This window comes from Gymnoscopelus microlampas, assembly GCF_963454915.1.
Source record: "Gymnoscopelus microlampas genome assembly, chromosome: 10".
Taxonomy (NCBI): Eukaryota; Metazoa; Chordata; class Actinopteri; order Myctophiformes; family Myctophidae; genus Gymnoscopelus; species Gymnoscopelus microlampas.
In genome coordinates, this window is record NC_139947.1 from 31,009,718 (window position 1) to 31,024,409 (window position 14,692).

The 14,692-nt window shown below is 46.9% G+C and overlaps 1 protein-coding gene across 1 annotated transcript; it reads right to left on the reverse strand.

Annotated features, from left to right (window-relative positions):
• Positions 1-125: 125 nt before the first annotated feature.
• pdpn (podoplanin) lies at positions 126-14,692 on the reverse strand. The gene is made up of 4 exons (XM_084069448.1): positions 14,198-14,692; positions 5,380-5,829; positions 4,769-4,877; positions 126-2,067 (listed from the first exon to the last, which is right to left on the reverse strand). Exons 1-4 carry the CDS (start codon positions 14,259-14,261, stop codon positions 2,061-2,063), a joined length of 630 nt encoding a protein of 209 aa, XP_083925574.1. The 5' UTR covers positions 14,262-14,692; the 3' UTR covers positions 126-2,060.

Below are 14,692 nucleotides of genomic sequence, written 5' to 3' on the forward strand. Positions count from 1 at the left end.
CTGTCTAGGTATTGGTCTATTTGTAGGTTAAGATAGAAGAGGATTTTTAGAATATGTAATTGCTGACAATGGTGAAACCATAGTGCTGTGGAACAAACCTAAAGGAAACTCACAACAAGCCGATGTAATATTTTGTGGAGTGTTTTCACTTTTTTATTGAAACAGTATGAACAAAAACACTGCAATTAAATAAAATGTTTCAAACAAATCAGAGCCAAAAAAAGAAAGAAAAAAAAAGAAAATAATTAAAGACCTAGAGTTGATAGTATGTGGCAAAAGCAGGGGAGAGGGGAGGAAAACAAAACACACATCGTCGCAAACATTTGCAGTGTCTAAAGCCTATTCATTAAACATTACATCACTCATTCAGTGCACATATTAAACTGAGTTCATAAAGCAAGCGGAGCGAAGCAAAGACTGAATTATTTGTACACCCGTTAATGACCATGTATACAATTATGAAAACAACAACAGAAACATTATGGGCATTGCTGCCTAATACTGTGCACTCAAAACCAAGTGCAAGATGAAATGTCTTCCTGTGCATGCGTTCTGGGGTGAGCTCAATGTCGAGACTGTGTGTGGTTAGTTGTTTTGGAACACTACCCTAACTATTAACAGAAGTACTATGAATATTACATCGTAAAGACAATGCTAGCACTATGCCAGCTAAGAACCACTACCTGTGTAGAAATGTACTTATGGAACATGTTTGGGAGAGAGAGAGAAAACCAAATATTGTCGAAAGCTGTTCTTTTTGGAATGGGTGGCAGTTAATTATACGTATATATATATATATAAAAAAGGTACAGTCAATTCACATTAATGCACTTCAAAATGTCAAAATCCACCTAACTACCCAGGGAATACCAGAGACAGTGGCACAAACCCTTCTGCTAAATTTCACAGATATGTATTAGGTTTTTATATGGCAGTGTTAAAGCAGGCAGAATGTCACGTTACTCTCGCAAATGAGGGTGCCTTTTCTTTTTCTTTTTTTTTTACCTTCAAGCCCCTCGCTAGCCCTCGGAGCACATGAGTGCTATGTTGGGTCAACCTCTGCACACAGTGCTTCATACAGCTGGCCAACTTGTCAATGTTCTTTTCTTCTGCAGAGGGACTTACTCGCTGGGGTGTTTTTAAACGGTCTGTTGGCCATAACAATAGCCACACCAAAAGGCTGTTTGTATGTACGGTGTGTTAAATGCTAGAATAATGCAATAACTGCAAACATGTGAGAAAGTCGTTAGCTGTAGACTACACTGCATAGTCCCTTTGTATGGTATATACATCCTATGGAATTCATAACATTCTCTCCTGCTTCCTGTCCCGCCTCCATCTCATTTTATCGTTTTCATGATCATTTCCTTAAATGTTGTACTTTTTTTTTCATGTTCAGGTCCTTTTCACTGACTCAAATGCAAATCTGAGTCAATGTGCATATCACTGCAAAAGAAGAGAAACCTTAAGTTTTATTTTTTTTCTAGCACAAGTCAGATAATCCCTTACATACTTTTTTTTTTTAATGGATAAGAAAGGCTGTGAAATTCTTCGAGGCATCCTGTGGCCATCTTGATTTGTTCTGTCCATGAGTTTGTTGGCTGTCGGGTAAGGAGTCTGTGTGGTGGCCGAGAGGGGGAAGGAGGGGGGTGACAGAGTCCCTTTATATCAGTGACTCCAGGGGTTTCAGAGAGGGGGTTGGGGGGACTGGAGGTAGCCACTTCTTCTCCACCTTTCACACAGACATAAACACACACACACACACACACACACGTACGGACACACACACACACACACACGCGCGCGTGCGCACGCACACATGCACGCACGCACGCACGCACGCACACACACACACACACACACACACACACACAAACACACACACACGCACCCGCACACACAAACCTCCCACCCCCTCTTTTTGGCAACAGTCCAGAATCCTGGTTAGATTAGACTAGTGCTGGTAGCATGCTTGTTTAACGACAGGAAATGACATCACAGTTCAGTAGTTCAGAATTTCCAGAAGCTCTTCTTCTCTTCTTTTTTCGCAGACTTCTTCCTCAAGGGCTGTGGGATAGAATTAGGAGAAAGAGAACAGCAATTCAATAACAGGTGCAGTCTGGAGAAGGTCAATTGATGGTTGAGGGAAAAAAAGGGAATAAAACAAATTCTTAAGTAACTTGTTATCTAGCATTATCTGTTTGTATACAATCAAAGTTAACTTCAAGGAGCTGTTTTATTAACCACTTAAACCCTATATACTTATTGACAGGAATCCCCCAGGGGTCTATACTAGGCCAGTCGTTTTTTCCATCTACACCAAATATCGTTGCCTACAATAGAAGATCTACAAGCTCACAACAACACATAGCAATGCAGCACGTTGTTAGCTTGTAGATCTTTGCCGAATGTTCGCGCCAGAATAGGGACGCCAGGGTTCATGTGGTTAATGTTGTTTCATTATGTGCTACTTATCTTCAAAAAATAAATGGGAGATCCAAAAATGTAGTTTGTCATTTTGGTATTAAAAGGTCAAACACATAGAACAGTCAAACAGTAGGCATTGCCATTAGGCTTGGATAAAGGCTATTGTGTTTAATAAGGGGTTTTTAATAAGGGAGACAACTCTTTTTTTAATTCTGGTTTACTGAATACATATTACCCCATTTGAGTGTAGCTTAAGTCAGCTCACAGCTGGAAGCGGTATGATCTGCTATAAACCTTTACGAAATAGACCAACAACAACAGTAGAAACACTCTTAGAATTAGTTCTAGGCGATAAACAAAAACAAAATATGCTAAGATGACAGCTTCAGTGTTGCTGCTCTGCTTTGAACCAACATTAATTCCCTGTGGCTGATGACACTGTCAGAGACACTATCTACACCCTACTTAGTTGACCAGAGTCACCCAGGGCTCTATACTAGATCTTCTAGTATTTCCCTCTACACCAAATCAAAAATAGCCGATGTACAAGCTCACAGCAGTTTTGAGCTTGCAGATCTGCTATTTCCAATGAAAGATCGCCCCAGAATAGGGACACTAGGGTTCAAGGAGGTAAGCTGATGATGTAAGGCTAATGTACTTCATGCATACAAGGCATTTAGCTAACTGAATTAAAGCTAATTTGTAGGCAAAATAGAGACACTTGTCAGACTGAATGGACAATGGCATTTCATCATCAGGCCATGGGGTTGTGTGTCAGTCAAAGAAGCAGCAACCTACCAGCATGTCGTGTTGTTTTACTTGTTTGTTTGTTTTTTCTTTTGCGACAGGCGGGTTGTGTTACGCTATTATGTCTGTGACACTGGACCACGGTAGTTGAGGGGTTAAAATGATTAGCCAGGGAAAACAATGAAAAAGGCAAAATTACAGAAACCAAGATGCTCTCTCTTTTTGCAGGCTTTTTGTTCTTGGCAGACCTGTGACATGGAAAACGTTTCTCCGTTAGCATGACATGCGAGCATCCAGTAGCATACAGCATTCTCAGGGGGGGTGGGTGTGGCACATGGAAATACAGTTGACTATTCCTTAATAACTCCCATGAGGGAAGGTCGTCAGTGAAATGCATTCGGCCCTGGAGACCAAGTATGGTCTAAAAACCCTTTCGCAGTTTGAGCTGGGTGAGAGAGTTCATCTTATCACAGTGAACAGCATTCTCTTCAACACCCATTACGTCACTGTTGCTGTTATTTCAGGTATTCCATCGTAGAGATTTTCAAGGACTAAAGCCCGATTCATACTTTGTCGCAGGCCAGCGTCTCATGCCGGATATAGGCGATCCACAAGCTTACAATGCATTTGCGACGCAACGTGCTGTGAGCTTGTAGATCGGCTATATTCGGCATGAGACGCTGGCCTGCAACAAAGTATAAATTGAGCATGAATGTCCATGCATGTTCACTCCATATCAAGAGGCAGTCAGTGGTAATCACTGAATGTTAATTTAACTCTGAGAGTGTAAAAATGGGTCGGTAAGGGGGTAGAGCTAAGGCTATCATCTCTGTGGTGGGTGTTTCTACTTAAACATGCTTTCATGCAATGTAGTCAATAATTCAGTGCATTTCAATTACTTTTTTCAATTCTGTCGTTTCTCCATACACAAGTGCAGTAAGTATATGATTGATTTTTTACATTTCCACATTTGGAGGTAATTAGCAGAATTTCACGAGCAGGACCACACCTCAATCATGTCACTTTCATTCTCCGATAAATGGTCTCCTAATGGCAAACGTATGCTCCGTCGCACGATGGTGTCAAGCGCCAAAAATAGCAAACCTACAAGCTCACAACGCGCCACTGAAGCGACGCGTTGTGAGCTTGTAGGTCTGCTATTTTTGACACGTGACACCTTCGTGCGACGAACTACGAACATGTAGAAGAGGCTTTACCCTCTTCACTCCCTTTCACTCTCTCGCATTCAACACCCTTCCCCTTCCACACTTAGTAGTCTCCCAGATTCTACTTCTACTCTCTACTCTTTACTATCCGTCGGGCCCTGAAGGAGCACATTGTGCCCTGGAGCTACGGCGGACTCCCTACGTATAGGTTCGCCACAACACGTCAGCAATCAAGTCTCACACTTCATTCGTTTCGTTTTGTTTTCTTTGTTTTTCGTTCGATAAATCTTGATTGATGGTGTAGTCCTTGCTCATGAAATGTTTGTGTACTGGAGCTGTGTGTTTGTATAGTGTGTGCGTGCGTGTGTGTGCGTGTGCGCGTGCCTGTGCGTGTGCCTGTGTGTGTGAGAAAAAGGTGATGTACTTACGAGTATTTGCCCATCCTCCTCACCAAGGCGACCACCACAGCAATGACAATAACTACTGCCACCAATGCACCGATGACAATCCCCACTACCTGACCGGAACTTGCACCCTCTGTGGAACAGAAAGGACACTCAGTTTTGAGCTATTTTCTATTATGAAAACTCACTACTTGGTGTGGTCTGAGCAAAAGTGTCCATTTAACTGCAAGAGTGTAAAGATGCACCCGTAAAAGGCATCGCAGGCAGTTACATTTACCACTCAGGATCTTACAGTGTATCTGCTTGTCAAAGGTGACAGTATATCTTTCTTAACCAACCCTACAGTATATACGTACTTTGTTGACTTGAGTTCCACAGGGATCGATACTAGGTACACTCTTTTCTCCCTTTACCCCAAAACACGTTGCTGAAAATAGCCAATCTGCAATCGTGATGCCTTGTGAACTTGTACTGTAGATGAGCTATTTTCGCTGAATGGTCATCCCAGAATAGGGATGCTAGGGTCCATGTGATTTGCATTATTTGAATGAATAGATAACATAACAAAAATCTCAAGCCTAATGAAACCCCAATTCAACTCGTCAATGCCTGCCAACATCCCACACATCTCTCACCCTCTGCGCCCTCTTCAACCACCACATTATCTGTCTCCAGGGCTTCCGTCTCCTCAGGCTGATCGGGGCCGGCAATGACCTCGGGCTCGCCCTCGGCCTCCTCCACAGCGGGGGCGGCAGGAGCCTCGGTCACCACTACGGCAGGCTCTGTGGCGACGGGCTCAACCTCGGCAGGCGCCGCGGGTGCCTCGGTAGCCACAACCGGGGCCTCTGTCTCCACGGCGACGTCCTCTGGTGCGGCCTCGGCTTCCACGGCTTCAGTGGCCGCGGGCTCCTCTGCAGCCGGGGCGTCGGTCACCACTTCTTCTGCGGCGGCTGGCTCGGGTTCGGCCTCGGGCGCGCTGGTGGCAACGGCCTCCTCCTCTACTTTCATGGCCTCTGTGACTTCAGGGGCCAGCTCAGCGGCATCTGTGGCCACTCCTCCCAGCTCCTCAGGGAGCTCTGTGGGGCCTGTGGAGGAGGAAAGGAGTACAGTAGATACTGGAGGTCAATTCACAGGTAGACGATGGATAGATGGATGGATGGATGGATGGATAGATAGATGGATGGAGGAGCAGATAGACCACCATGGTTGAATTAGTGTATATGTACAGTATATGGATGTACCGTATATGGATAACAGATACACAGACAGGAACATAGGGAAGATAGATAGATAGAAAGACAGTCAGACAGCCAGGTAATTATTCACATTCCAACATGGCATCATGCTTCTCTCTCTCTCTCTCTCTCTCTCTCTCTCTCTCTCTCTCTCTCTCTCTCTCTCTCTCTCTCTCTCTCTCTCTCTCTCTCTCTCTCTCTCTCTCTCTCTCTCTCTCTCTCTCTCTCTCTCTCTCTCTCTCTCTCTCTCTCTCTCTCTCTCTCTCTCTCTCTCTCTCTCTCTCTCTCTCTCTCTCTCTCTCTCTCATATGACCCTCTTTGCTCCCCTTGTCATCTATCCTCTCCTCTTTCCGTTCCTCCTCTCTTCCTCCCTTCATGGCTCCGTGGCAGAAGTGACGGCATGGCTACCACGCCCTGTGACTGAATAAACGTACATCCTCCGTTCAACCGTCCACTCCCCCGCCCAACCAGCCCTCCACCCTATACTCCTCCATCCTGCCGTTAAGGCTCCATGTATGTCCGCTCACATGCCACATCCTCTGCCTCATTTCCTGTAGAGGCCCTGCCATGGCAGTTACTCACTGGATGATGGGAGTGCGCGCAGGAAGGCATGGCAGACATGATTTAAGAAAGAGGAAGAGAATGTGTTAAAGTATGTGGCCTTGTGTGGAAGAAGGTTGATGGCTGGGCTGATTGTGTGAGAAACCCAGCAACCCAACCAATAGGCAATTTCTTTAACAATCCAAGGAAGCAAGATCCTCCTCTCAGGGGAGTTTGTTGACGCTTTCTAGAAAAAACACCTTGAAGAATGTCAGTCATGGCCTTTCAAAGCTTGCGAGGCGACTTTAACTACAGTTGAGCATTTACTTTTTGTCTTAATTACCGGTGATAACTTAAGGTTATACATCTTGGCTACATTTAAACACAGGTTTGTTAGCTTAAGAGACTGCTTGCTAGCAGGAAAAACGTAGTCTGTCACTTGGTTCAACAGTATGAGGACATGTATTTATCCCTGTGTCTTTCATCAAGTCTTGGTCTGCGAAGGGCCTGAGTTAAACCTAATTATTTCCCTTCCAATAACCAAGCCCTATCTCCCAACATTCAACATCCTCCTAGCCACAACTAGAAGCTTAGCCTGGACAGCGCTCCTCCGAAATTAAGGAGGTAGATTTCAGTGTGGCACCAAAATTATGGCCTACGGTTAACTTTCCACTGGCAAGATGTTGGCCTGAAATCTCTTCTTTTCTCCCCGAAAAAAAAAGCCCTCTCTGGCCTTCAAATTTGCTGCCTCCTCAGAACCTCTCCCACTGCCGGCACCAGAAATGAGTGGTCTTCTAAAGTTAGCATGTGACATCATGCTCCCTCCATCCCAATTTTGTCCAATTGTTCGGAATACTTGCAATAATATAAGAGAATACTTGACGAGAGTAAAAATAACTCTGAATGTCTTGGCTTGTCTGACAACCAGTGCTGTTGTAAGCCGGCCTGTTCATTAGCAACAGGCGGTGGTAAATATAACAAAACATTTGTTCTGCCTCCCTGCAGCAAGAACAGTGAAGGGGCTTTTTGAAGGCTCTCTCGGACCCCGGCCTTGTTTGTCTGGAATGTCTGCGTGCGGCGATAAAGCGCTCCCAGCTTCAGTGAGAATGGCCTTGCCATGTGTATTCATGTCTGCCACCCGCACCCTCCCCCATCCCCCAGCTTTGTGCATGCGGCCTCCGCTAACAATTGCTGTATTATGTCTGCAGCACCCACAATTAGCTCTAAGTAGTATTTCCTTCCCACTGTGCTGGGCGGCCCAAGCTAATACAGCTGCAGCCATGAGTAAGAGGCAGGATCGCTGCCCACTGTCTCTGCCTCCCTCTCGCTCTCTCTCTTTTTTTCCTCTACCATTCTCTCTCCCTCGCTCTGGCTCGCTCTCTCTCTCTCCCTCGCTTTCATCTTCTTCGTGTCCCCACTTTCTACTCTATCTACTCCTTCCTTTAATAATCTATGTCTCCTCTCTCTTAGTTCTCGTCTCTGACCCTGCCACTCCCTAGGGATCGGCCTGTTGCTTGCCTGTTGAAGCCTGGAGAAAGCTGTATCCCTCTGGGAGAGAGAGAGAGGGGGGACGCTGTATTTTTTACTTGTTTTTCTTTCTATTCCCAAACACTAATTACTTACACATAGACATGTAGTCTCCACTGTCCAAGCACACACGCGCACGCGCACACACACACACACACACACACACACACACACACACACACACACACACACACACACACACACACACACACACACACACACACACACACACACACACACACACACAGGGGGAATGGGATTGAGAAATAATTGTATTTTTTCACTGATTATAATTGATGATCTTTAACCAAAATAGTTTTCAACGTCCATGACGGTAAAGCAGATTGAAGTGAAATGAAGAGGAGGGTCGGGCAGCGGGGTCTGAGAGAAAGGGAGAGAGAGGGAGGTGAAGGGGAGCTGTGAAGGAACAGCATGTTTCTAAACCCAAGCAACAGAGAAGCCGGATGGCTTCCCCCTCGTCCCTTCCGCTATCTGACTTATATTCTGTCTCCTTGTTCTCGGAGAACACAGGCCCTGTTCTGTCTCTGATTTACTGTCTCGGCCTATTCTCCACTCAACACAGCAGATGTGTGTGCGTACAGTATGTGTGCCTGTGTGCGTTTCGTGTGAGTGCCCGGGCCCCGCGTGCAAGCGGTCAAAAACGTACACAATGTACGCGAGTTAGTATGCGCACATGTACACCACGTGGGTTAGCATGTGGGTGTGTGCGCCTCTGAGAGGAGAGAGAACACGTGATTTTATGCTCGTAGATCAACCGTTTGGCTCAGTGGCACTCCCGCTGGGCTTTATACGCGTCTGTCCGGATCACATAATACTGACTGCTACAAGTAGGAATAATTAGAAGGCACAGAGGGGGCAAAAGAACAAGATGAAATAAGAAGACAAGAGAGGAGATGAAAAGATAAATAAAAAGGAGTAGCTGCATTTGTGAGGCAACTTTTCTTGACAGAGCTGCTTTTGAAACAATAGAGCATGCATGAACTGCATGAAACCAACAACGGTGAATAAAATATGGAAAATGTTTGTAACTTTTAAACACCTTTTAGACACACAACCCCGTCTGTAAAGAAAATGCTTTTTTTTAAAGACATAACGTAAAAGATGACACCGATTGTGACCCAGCACGACACTGTCTCCAAAACTCCCCTTAAACACGGTCCTTATGGGGGGACTGGGGGGAAAAGGGGCGGAGGGGGGGGCTCGGGGGGGGGGCAGGAACTGTAAAAGGCATTGCAGGCAGACAAAAGAGTGAGTGAAAACAGTAAGAGAAGTGAGAGGAGAGAGCACGGCAAATGGCAGTGAAGCCTGACGTAATTTTCAGTTTGACTTAAGTTGTGTGCCGGTGTCGTGCTCCGTAAAGAGCAGATCTTCAAGCTCACAACGCGTCACATTCGTGACGCGTTGTGAGCTTGAAGATCTGCTATTTACGGCATGCAACACCAGTATAAATCAGAGAGGTGGAGGCTCCCAGATCCCAGGTCCCATGCTGGAGAGAAGGAGGGAAAGTGAGAGAGAGACAAGAGAGATAAGCAGAGAGAGAGAGACACACAGAGAGGGAGTGTGTTAGAGAGATATACAATGTGAGACAGAGGAGCAGGGAGTAGCAAGACACATCCATCACCTGCACAATCAGCTGTCACTGAGGCACCCCATGTATGTGTGTGTGTGTGTGTGTGTTTGTGTGTGTGTGTGTGTGTGTGTGTGTGTGTGTGTGTGTGTGTGTGTGTGTGTGTGTGTGTGTGTGTGTGTGTGTATGCATACATACGGTATGTCTATATGTGCACGTGTGTATACCAGACATGCGTGCCTGTGTGTGTGTCTGGCGTAGGTGTTTGTGTTTCTATACACTGTGTTGTGGATGTGTATGTGTGTGTGTGTGGCTACACAGCAAAACTTTGAGAGAGTAAAGACTAACACTCAGAATTTGACTGTGCACACATGGCACTAATGTGAGTATCACGTGCACACGTACAACTGCATGTGTGTGAGCGCTATTTATTAGCCAAGTTGTCCAGTGTGGACAGGAAAGGGTCCATCTGCACATACCTTGGAGGGAGTGTGTGTGCGTGTTTGCGTGCGTGTTTGCGCGCGCGTGTGTGTGTATGTGCGTGCGTGTGCATGTGCGTGTGCGTCTGCGCGTCCACCCTTGGAGCCCAAGAATGTTTTCCCTGTGCAGAGGGAGGGAAACATCCGAGTGAGAGATAGACGCCCTGCCCACCTCAGCGCACTATGGCACGGTACGGCACGGCACAGCCCGGCCTGACCTCCCCCACTCGCATGACCGTAGGAGTCTGCTTGCTATGGAGACTTTGGGGCGCGCCTCGCACACACCGAACAACACTTGGGAGTTTGCGTAGGAGAAGTCAAGAGATAGGCCTGAGTGGAATATTCTCAGCTGCCCTTATCATGGACACAGCACACAAAGGCCGTTCCACAGCAGCCATACATACATACCCCACTCTCCTGGCGTAACGGAGATACAGGGACATTAAGCATTCCCCATCTGGTCTCTATCACTGGGGGCTGGAGTTGGCACCGGGCCCATATCAAACAATAGATCGAGTGGACTTTGAATAGTGGACGGGGGGAGGGTGCTCTTGATTTCTACACTTGACTTCTGAATTTGAACCAAACAGAAGAACAACGATGTGGAATAAATCTCAACAACTGAATAGATAACTTTGATCCTTGCGGCGCCGATGCTGGCCTTGTTTAGATGCGAAAATACAGCCAAATATTCTCTACAATACAGCACCTGTGCCTTATAGAGAAACATGGCCGATCTCTAGCAGTATGTCGAGACTCACTCCTAACATAAATACTGTCCAATCTCGAGGACCTCCAAGTCCGACTCCCACATCATAAAACACCTTCCTAGTTATGTAAGCCTCCCTAAGTCAGCGACTCTGCTTTAGTTAGTTTCTATCCCCCTCTACTTTTCCTCACACCATGTCTCACCCTGTGGCATGCGTAGGTGCTAGAGACGTGAGACATTCGTGTTGGGACTGACAGAGGACGGAGATGCACACACACACACACACACACACACACACACACACACACACACACACACACACACACACACACACACACACACACACACACACACACACACACACACACACACACACACACACACACACACACACACACACACACACACACACACACACACACACACCTCTCTGTGGAGGGGGGGGGGGGGCACTCGGGGGGACCAGTGCCTGGATACGTTGCTTCAGAACTCCATGCTGTTGAAGTGCCACTCTTGTGTAATGGAGAGAGCGATTGAATTAGACTCTTGTCAAGTTTCTGCCTCCACTAAAAAACTCCCGCACTACTACTACTACAGCCCTCTACAGTCTCTACCGGGCTCTGGGGGCGCACGCACGCACACACACACACACACACACACACACACACACACACACACACAGCTCACTCCCAGCTAAAATGGCCTCCGCCTCTTCCCTGTAAACAGATGTTCTTTCTCCTCCTCGCGGAAATTTTTCGGAGGTATGACTGAGCGTTTTTTTTTTCATGTTTACTTCTTTGGGGGGGGGGGGGGGGGGGCAGCAACCTTCCAAAATGAGACCTTGTGGGTGACGTGAGAAGTGCGCTCATATACCTCACGGCCCCTCCCTGAACAGCAGGGTAAAGCGTTCGACGGCATGTGGCTCATATTTGGAGCATGAGCGCAACATCTGAGTCATTTTTACAAGTGGGTACGGACAGAGGGCATTGACCTCTCCCTCTCGGCGGACAGATGTGCCCAGGAGGGGGGCGGGCGGTGGGGGGGGGGGGGGTGCGAGGAAGGGAGGGAGGAGGGCAGACAAGACTCGTTACGAGGTATGGAGGTTGGCCCGAACTGCTGGGGTTGGGGGGTTCAAAGGCCGCATGCGGGGACTGAGAGAGTTAAGTGGGCAGAGAGGGTAAAGAGAGACTGGACAGGACACTTTGGGGGAACGCTTAATAAAAGTCAATGTTCACTTCACTCCACTGTCTTCTAGGCTATCGTTTAAAAATAGAGTCGAAAGTTCTGAATAAAAAGTAAAACAAAGCTTTCCAACAGCTTCTGGAAAGTTACTGTTTTAGTCTTTTCAATTTATGAGCAGTCCTCTTTGGAAAGGAAAGGGAGGGTGTGTGTGTGCATGGAGGGGGGGGGGGGCTCATCTCTGGTAAAGGTTGCTGCTTAAAAATAGAGCCAGCCTCTATCACCCCCTTCTCTCTCTTCATCCTCCATGTTCCCTGGGACTATACACTGTACATAACAATTTTTGAGATAGAAGGGAGAGGGATGGTCGATGCATGATGGTGGGCTGGTGTGTGTGTGTGTGTGTGTGTGTGTGTGTGTGTGTGCTTATATTACTATAAACAAGTATAGTAGAATTTGAGAAATAGACATTGTGAGGACCATTTTCCTGGTCCTTACAAGAGAATGGTTAATAAGGAAGGTTAATAATTTGGGGTGATAGGCTTAAAATTAGGAAAAGATTAAGGCTAGGGTTAGGATTAGGCATTTAAAGTTTAAGTTTAGGAGTTGGGGTTAGAGATATGCCTGATTTATACTTAGTTGTGTGCCGGTGTCGCGCGCCGGAAATAGCCAATCTACAAGCTCACGGTTGTCTGTGGTGTGTGTGTGTGTGTGTGGGTGGGCGGGCGGCTGTGGGGCTTGTTATGAGGTGATAAAGCTTGATACCCCGCCAAAGATGGATGGGTACATGCAGAGGGGCGTCCAACAACACGCGGGCATGAGAGAGGGTGGGGCACACGTACCAAGTGTTCTCTCTCTCTGTGTGTCCCGTCCATATGACCCTCTTAAATATAGAGCCTCTCTCTCTATTAATACACACACGCAATTTAACCAGCCCTGCCCTGTCCTGCGTTACTGCTGCCATACTGTAGTGTGCTGTATGCTTCAGCCCCCCAGGCCCCCAGCACCCCCCCCCCCCCCCCCCTTCTGCTTCCACTGGGGCAACATTCTAAACCAGCAAGTAAAGAAGAAAGAAACAACAAACAAAGAAAGACGGCAAGAGAGAGAGGACAGGAGTTGGAGACAAAAGAGTGTAGAAATGTGAAGGAATACAGAAAAGAGAGAAACAGACAGACAGAGAGAGAGAGAGAAGTGATGGTAAATTGAGAGGGAGTAGGGTGTAATAAACATGTACGGTGTAAATTTCAGTTTAGCCCACCTCCTTCCCCTTCCAGTGTAAGGGCACCACTGTTTTGGGAGCTTTCCAGAGAGGATATTCCTTCCTCCTTCCCAACCAGTGCCAAGAATCCATGTTGAAATGCTGCACGAGGCAGCAGAGCTCTCACACATTACATCACATCACATCACATTCACCCCTGTGTCTGAATCAAACCCTTTTTTCTCTCTCTCTCTTCAGGGGTAGGGGACAGTGAGAAAGAGAAAGAAAGGCAAAGTGGGGGAGAGGGGGATGAGGAGGAAGAGGAGGAGGGGGGCTTGGCTAACTGTTAGAATCGACACAGACTATCCACCCCGAGACGCCCCCTCTTTATTGAATTAACACCCTCAGCCAATGCGTTGCTTTTCCATCCCCGGGCCGAGCCAAAAACCCATTCACCGCTAAGTGGAACATATGGGTATAGACTGACTGCCAGCAGTTTTCAAGAAAGAGACAGTTATCACAGAGCTTAAAAGTGCATTAAATACCATATTAAGAGAAATAAATAAACAAACAAACATAAACTAAAAATTGAAAACATTTCTCTATAAGACAGACAATTAAGAAAAAAAACACCCCTCCAAAAAGGCGTCCATTTACTCAAGAGAGGGTGTGTGAGCCAGACAAAGAGTGAGTTAGAGGAGAGGTGTGGTGTGAGAAAGCGTGCGTCTGGTCTGAGAGCAGACTGGAAAGATGGAAAGACAGAGAGAAAGAGAGGGAGAGATAGAGATAGAGATAGAGAGAGAGAGAGAGAGAGAGAGAGAGAGAGAGAGAGAGAGAGAGAGAGAGAGAGACACAGAGAGAGACAGAGAGAGACAGAGAGAGAGAGAAAGAAAGAGAGGGAGAGGGAGAGGGAGAGAGAGAGAGACAGACAGACAGATAGACAGACAGACTGAGGGGACACAGTGTGCTAACTGTGGGACAAGGAAGTCAGGACTTACTTGCATGTGTGAAAGCACAGAATGAGCCAACCAGGGCCACCAGGAGCAGGAGCTGAACTTTCATCTTCGATGACAACTTAAGACTTCTCTCCTCTGCTTACGATGTACAGCCGAACCCTCGTTCAGGGGGCAAAGAGCAAGACACTGGAGAGCCCTCACACACACGCCACACACAGACACAGGCGCACACACACACAGGCCTCTCCGGAGGGTACGGGCGTGAAGATCAAAAAGGTCAAAAAAATTAAAAAAGGTAACGATTCTTCAGAGAAAAGAAGTTGTAAATCAGAGAGAGAGAGAGAGTGAGAGAGCTGGAGGTCCTCGTGGCTTTCGTTGTGGAAAATGAACAAAGGGATAGAGGCTGGGGCCAGAGGCGCTCGGTCCTGGAGAGGAGGAGAGAGAGAGGGAAAAGAGCACTGAGAGAAGGATGTCGACAGGACAGGAGACTAGAGGAGCTCTCTGGCCGTTTTGAGGAAATGTAGAGAGAGAGGGACT

Excerpts from the sequence above, each read along its gene's own strand:
- pdpn (XM_084069448.1), bottom strand. The coding sequence starts at position 14,261 with ATGAAAGTTCAGCTCCTGCTCCTGGTGGCCCTGGTTGGCTCATTCTGT. Across the intron at positions 5,830-14,197 it reads CTGTGCTTTCACACATGCAA|GCCCCACAGAGCTCCCTGAG; the intron begins GTAAGTCCTGAC and ends CCTCCTCCACAG. Across the intron at positions 4,878-5,379 it reads GGTTGAAGAGGGCGCAGAGG|AGGGTGCAAGTTCCGGTCAG; the intron begins GTGAGAGATGTG and ends TCTGTTCCACAG.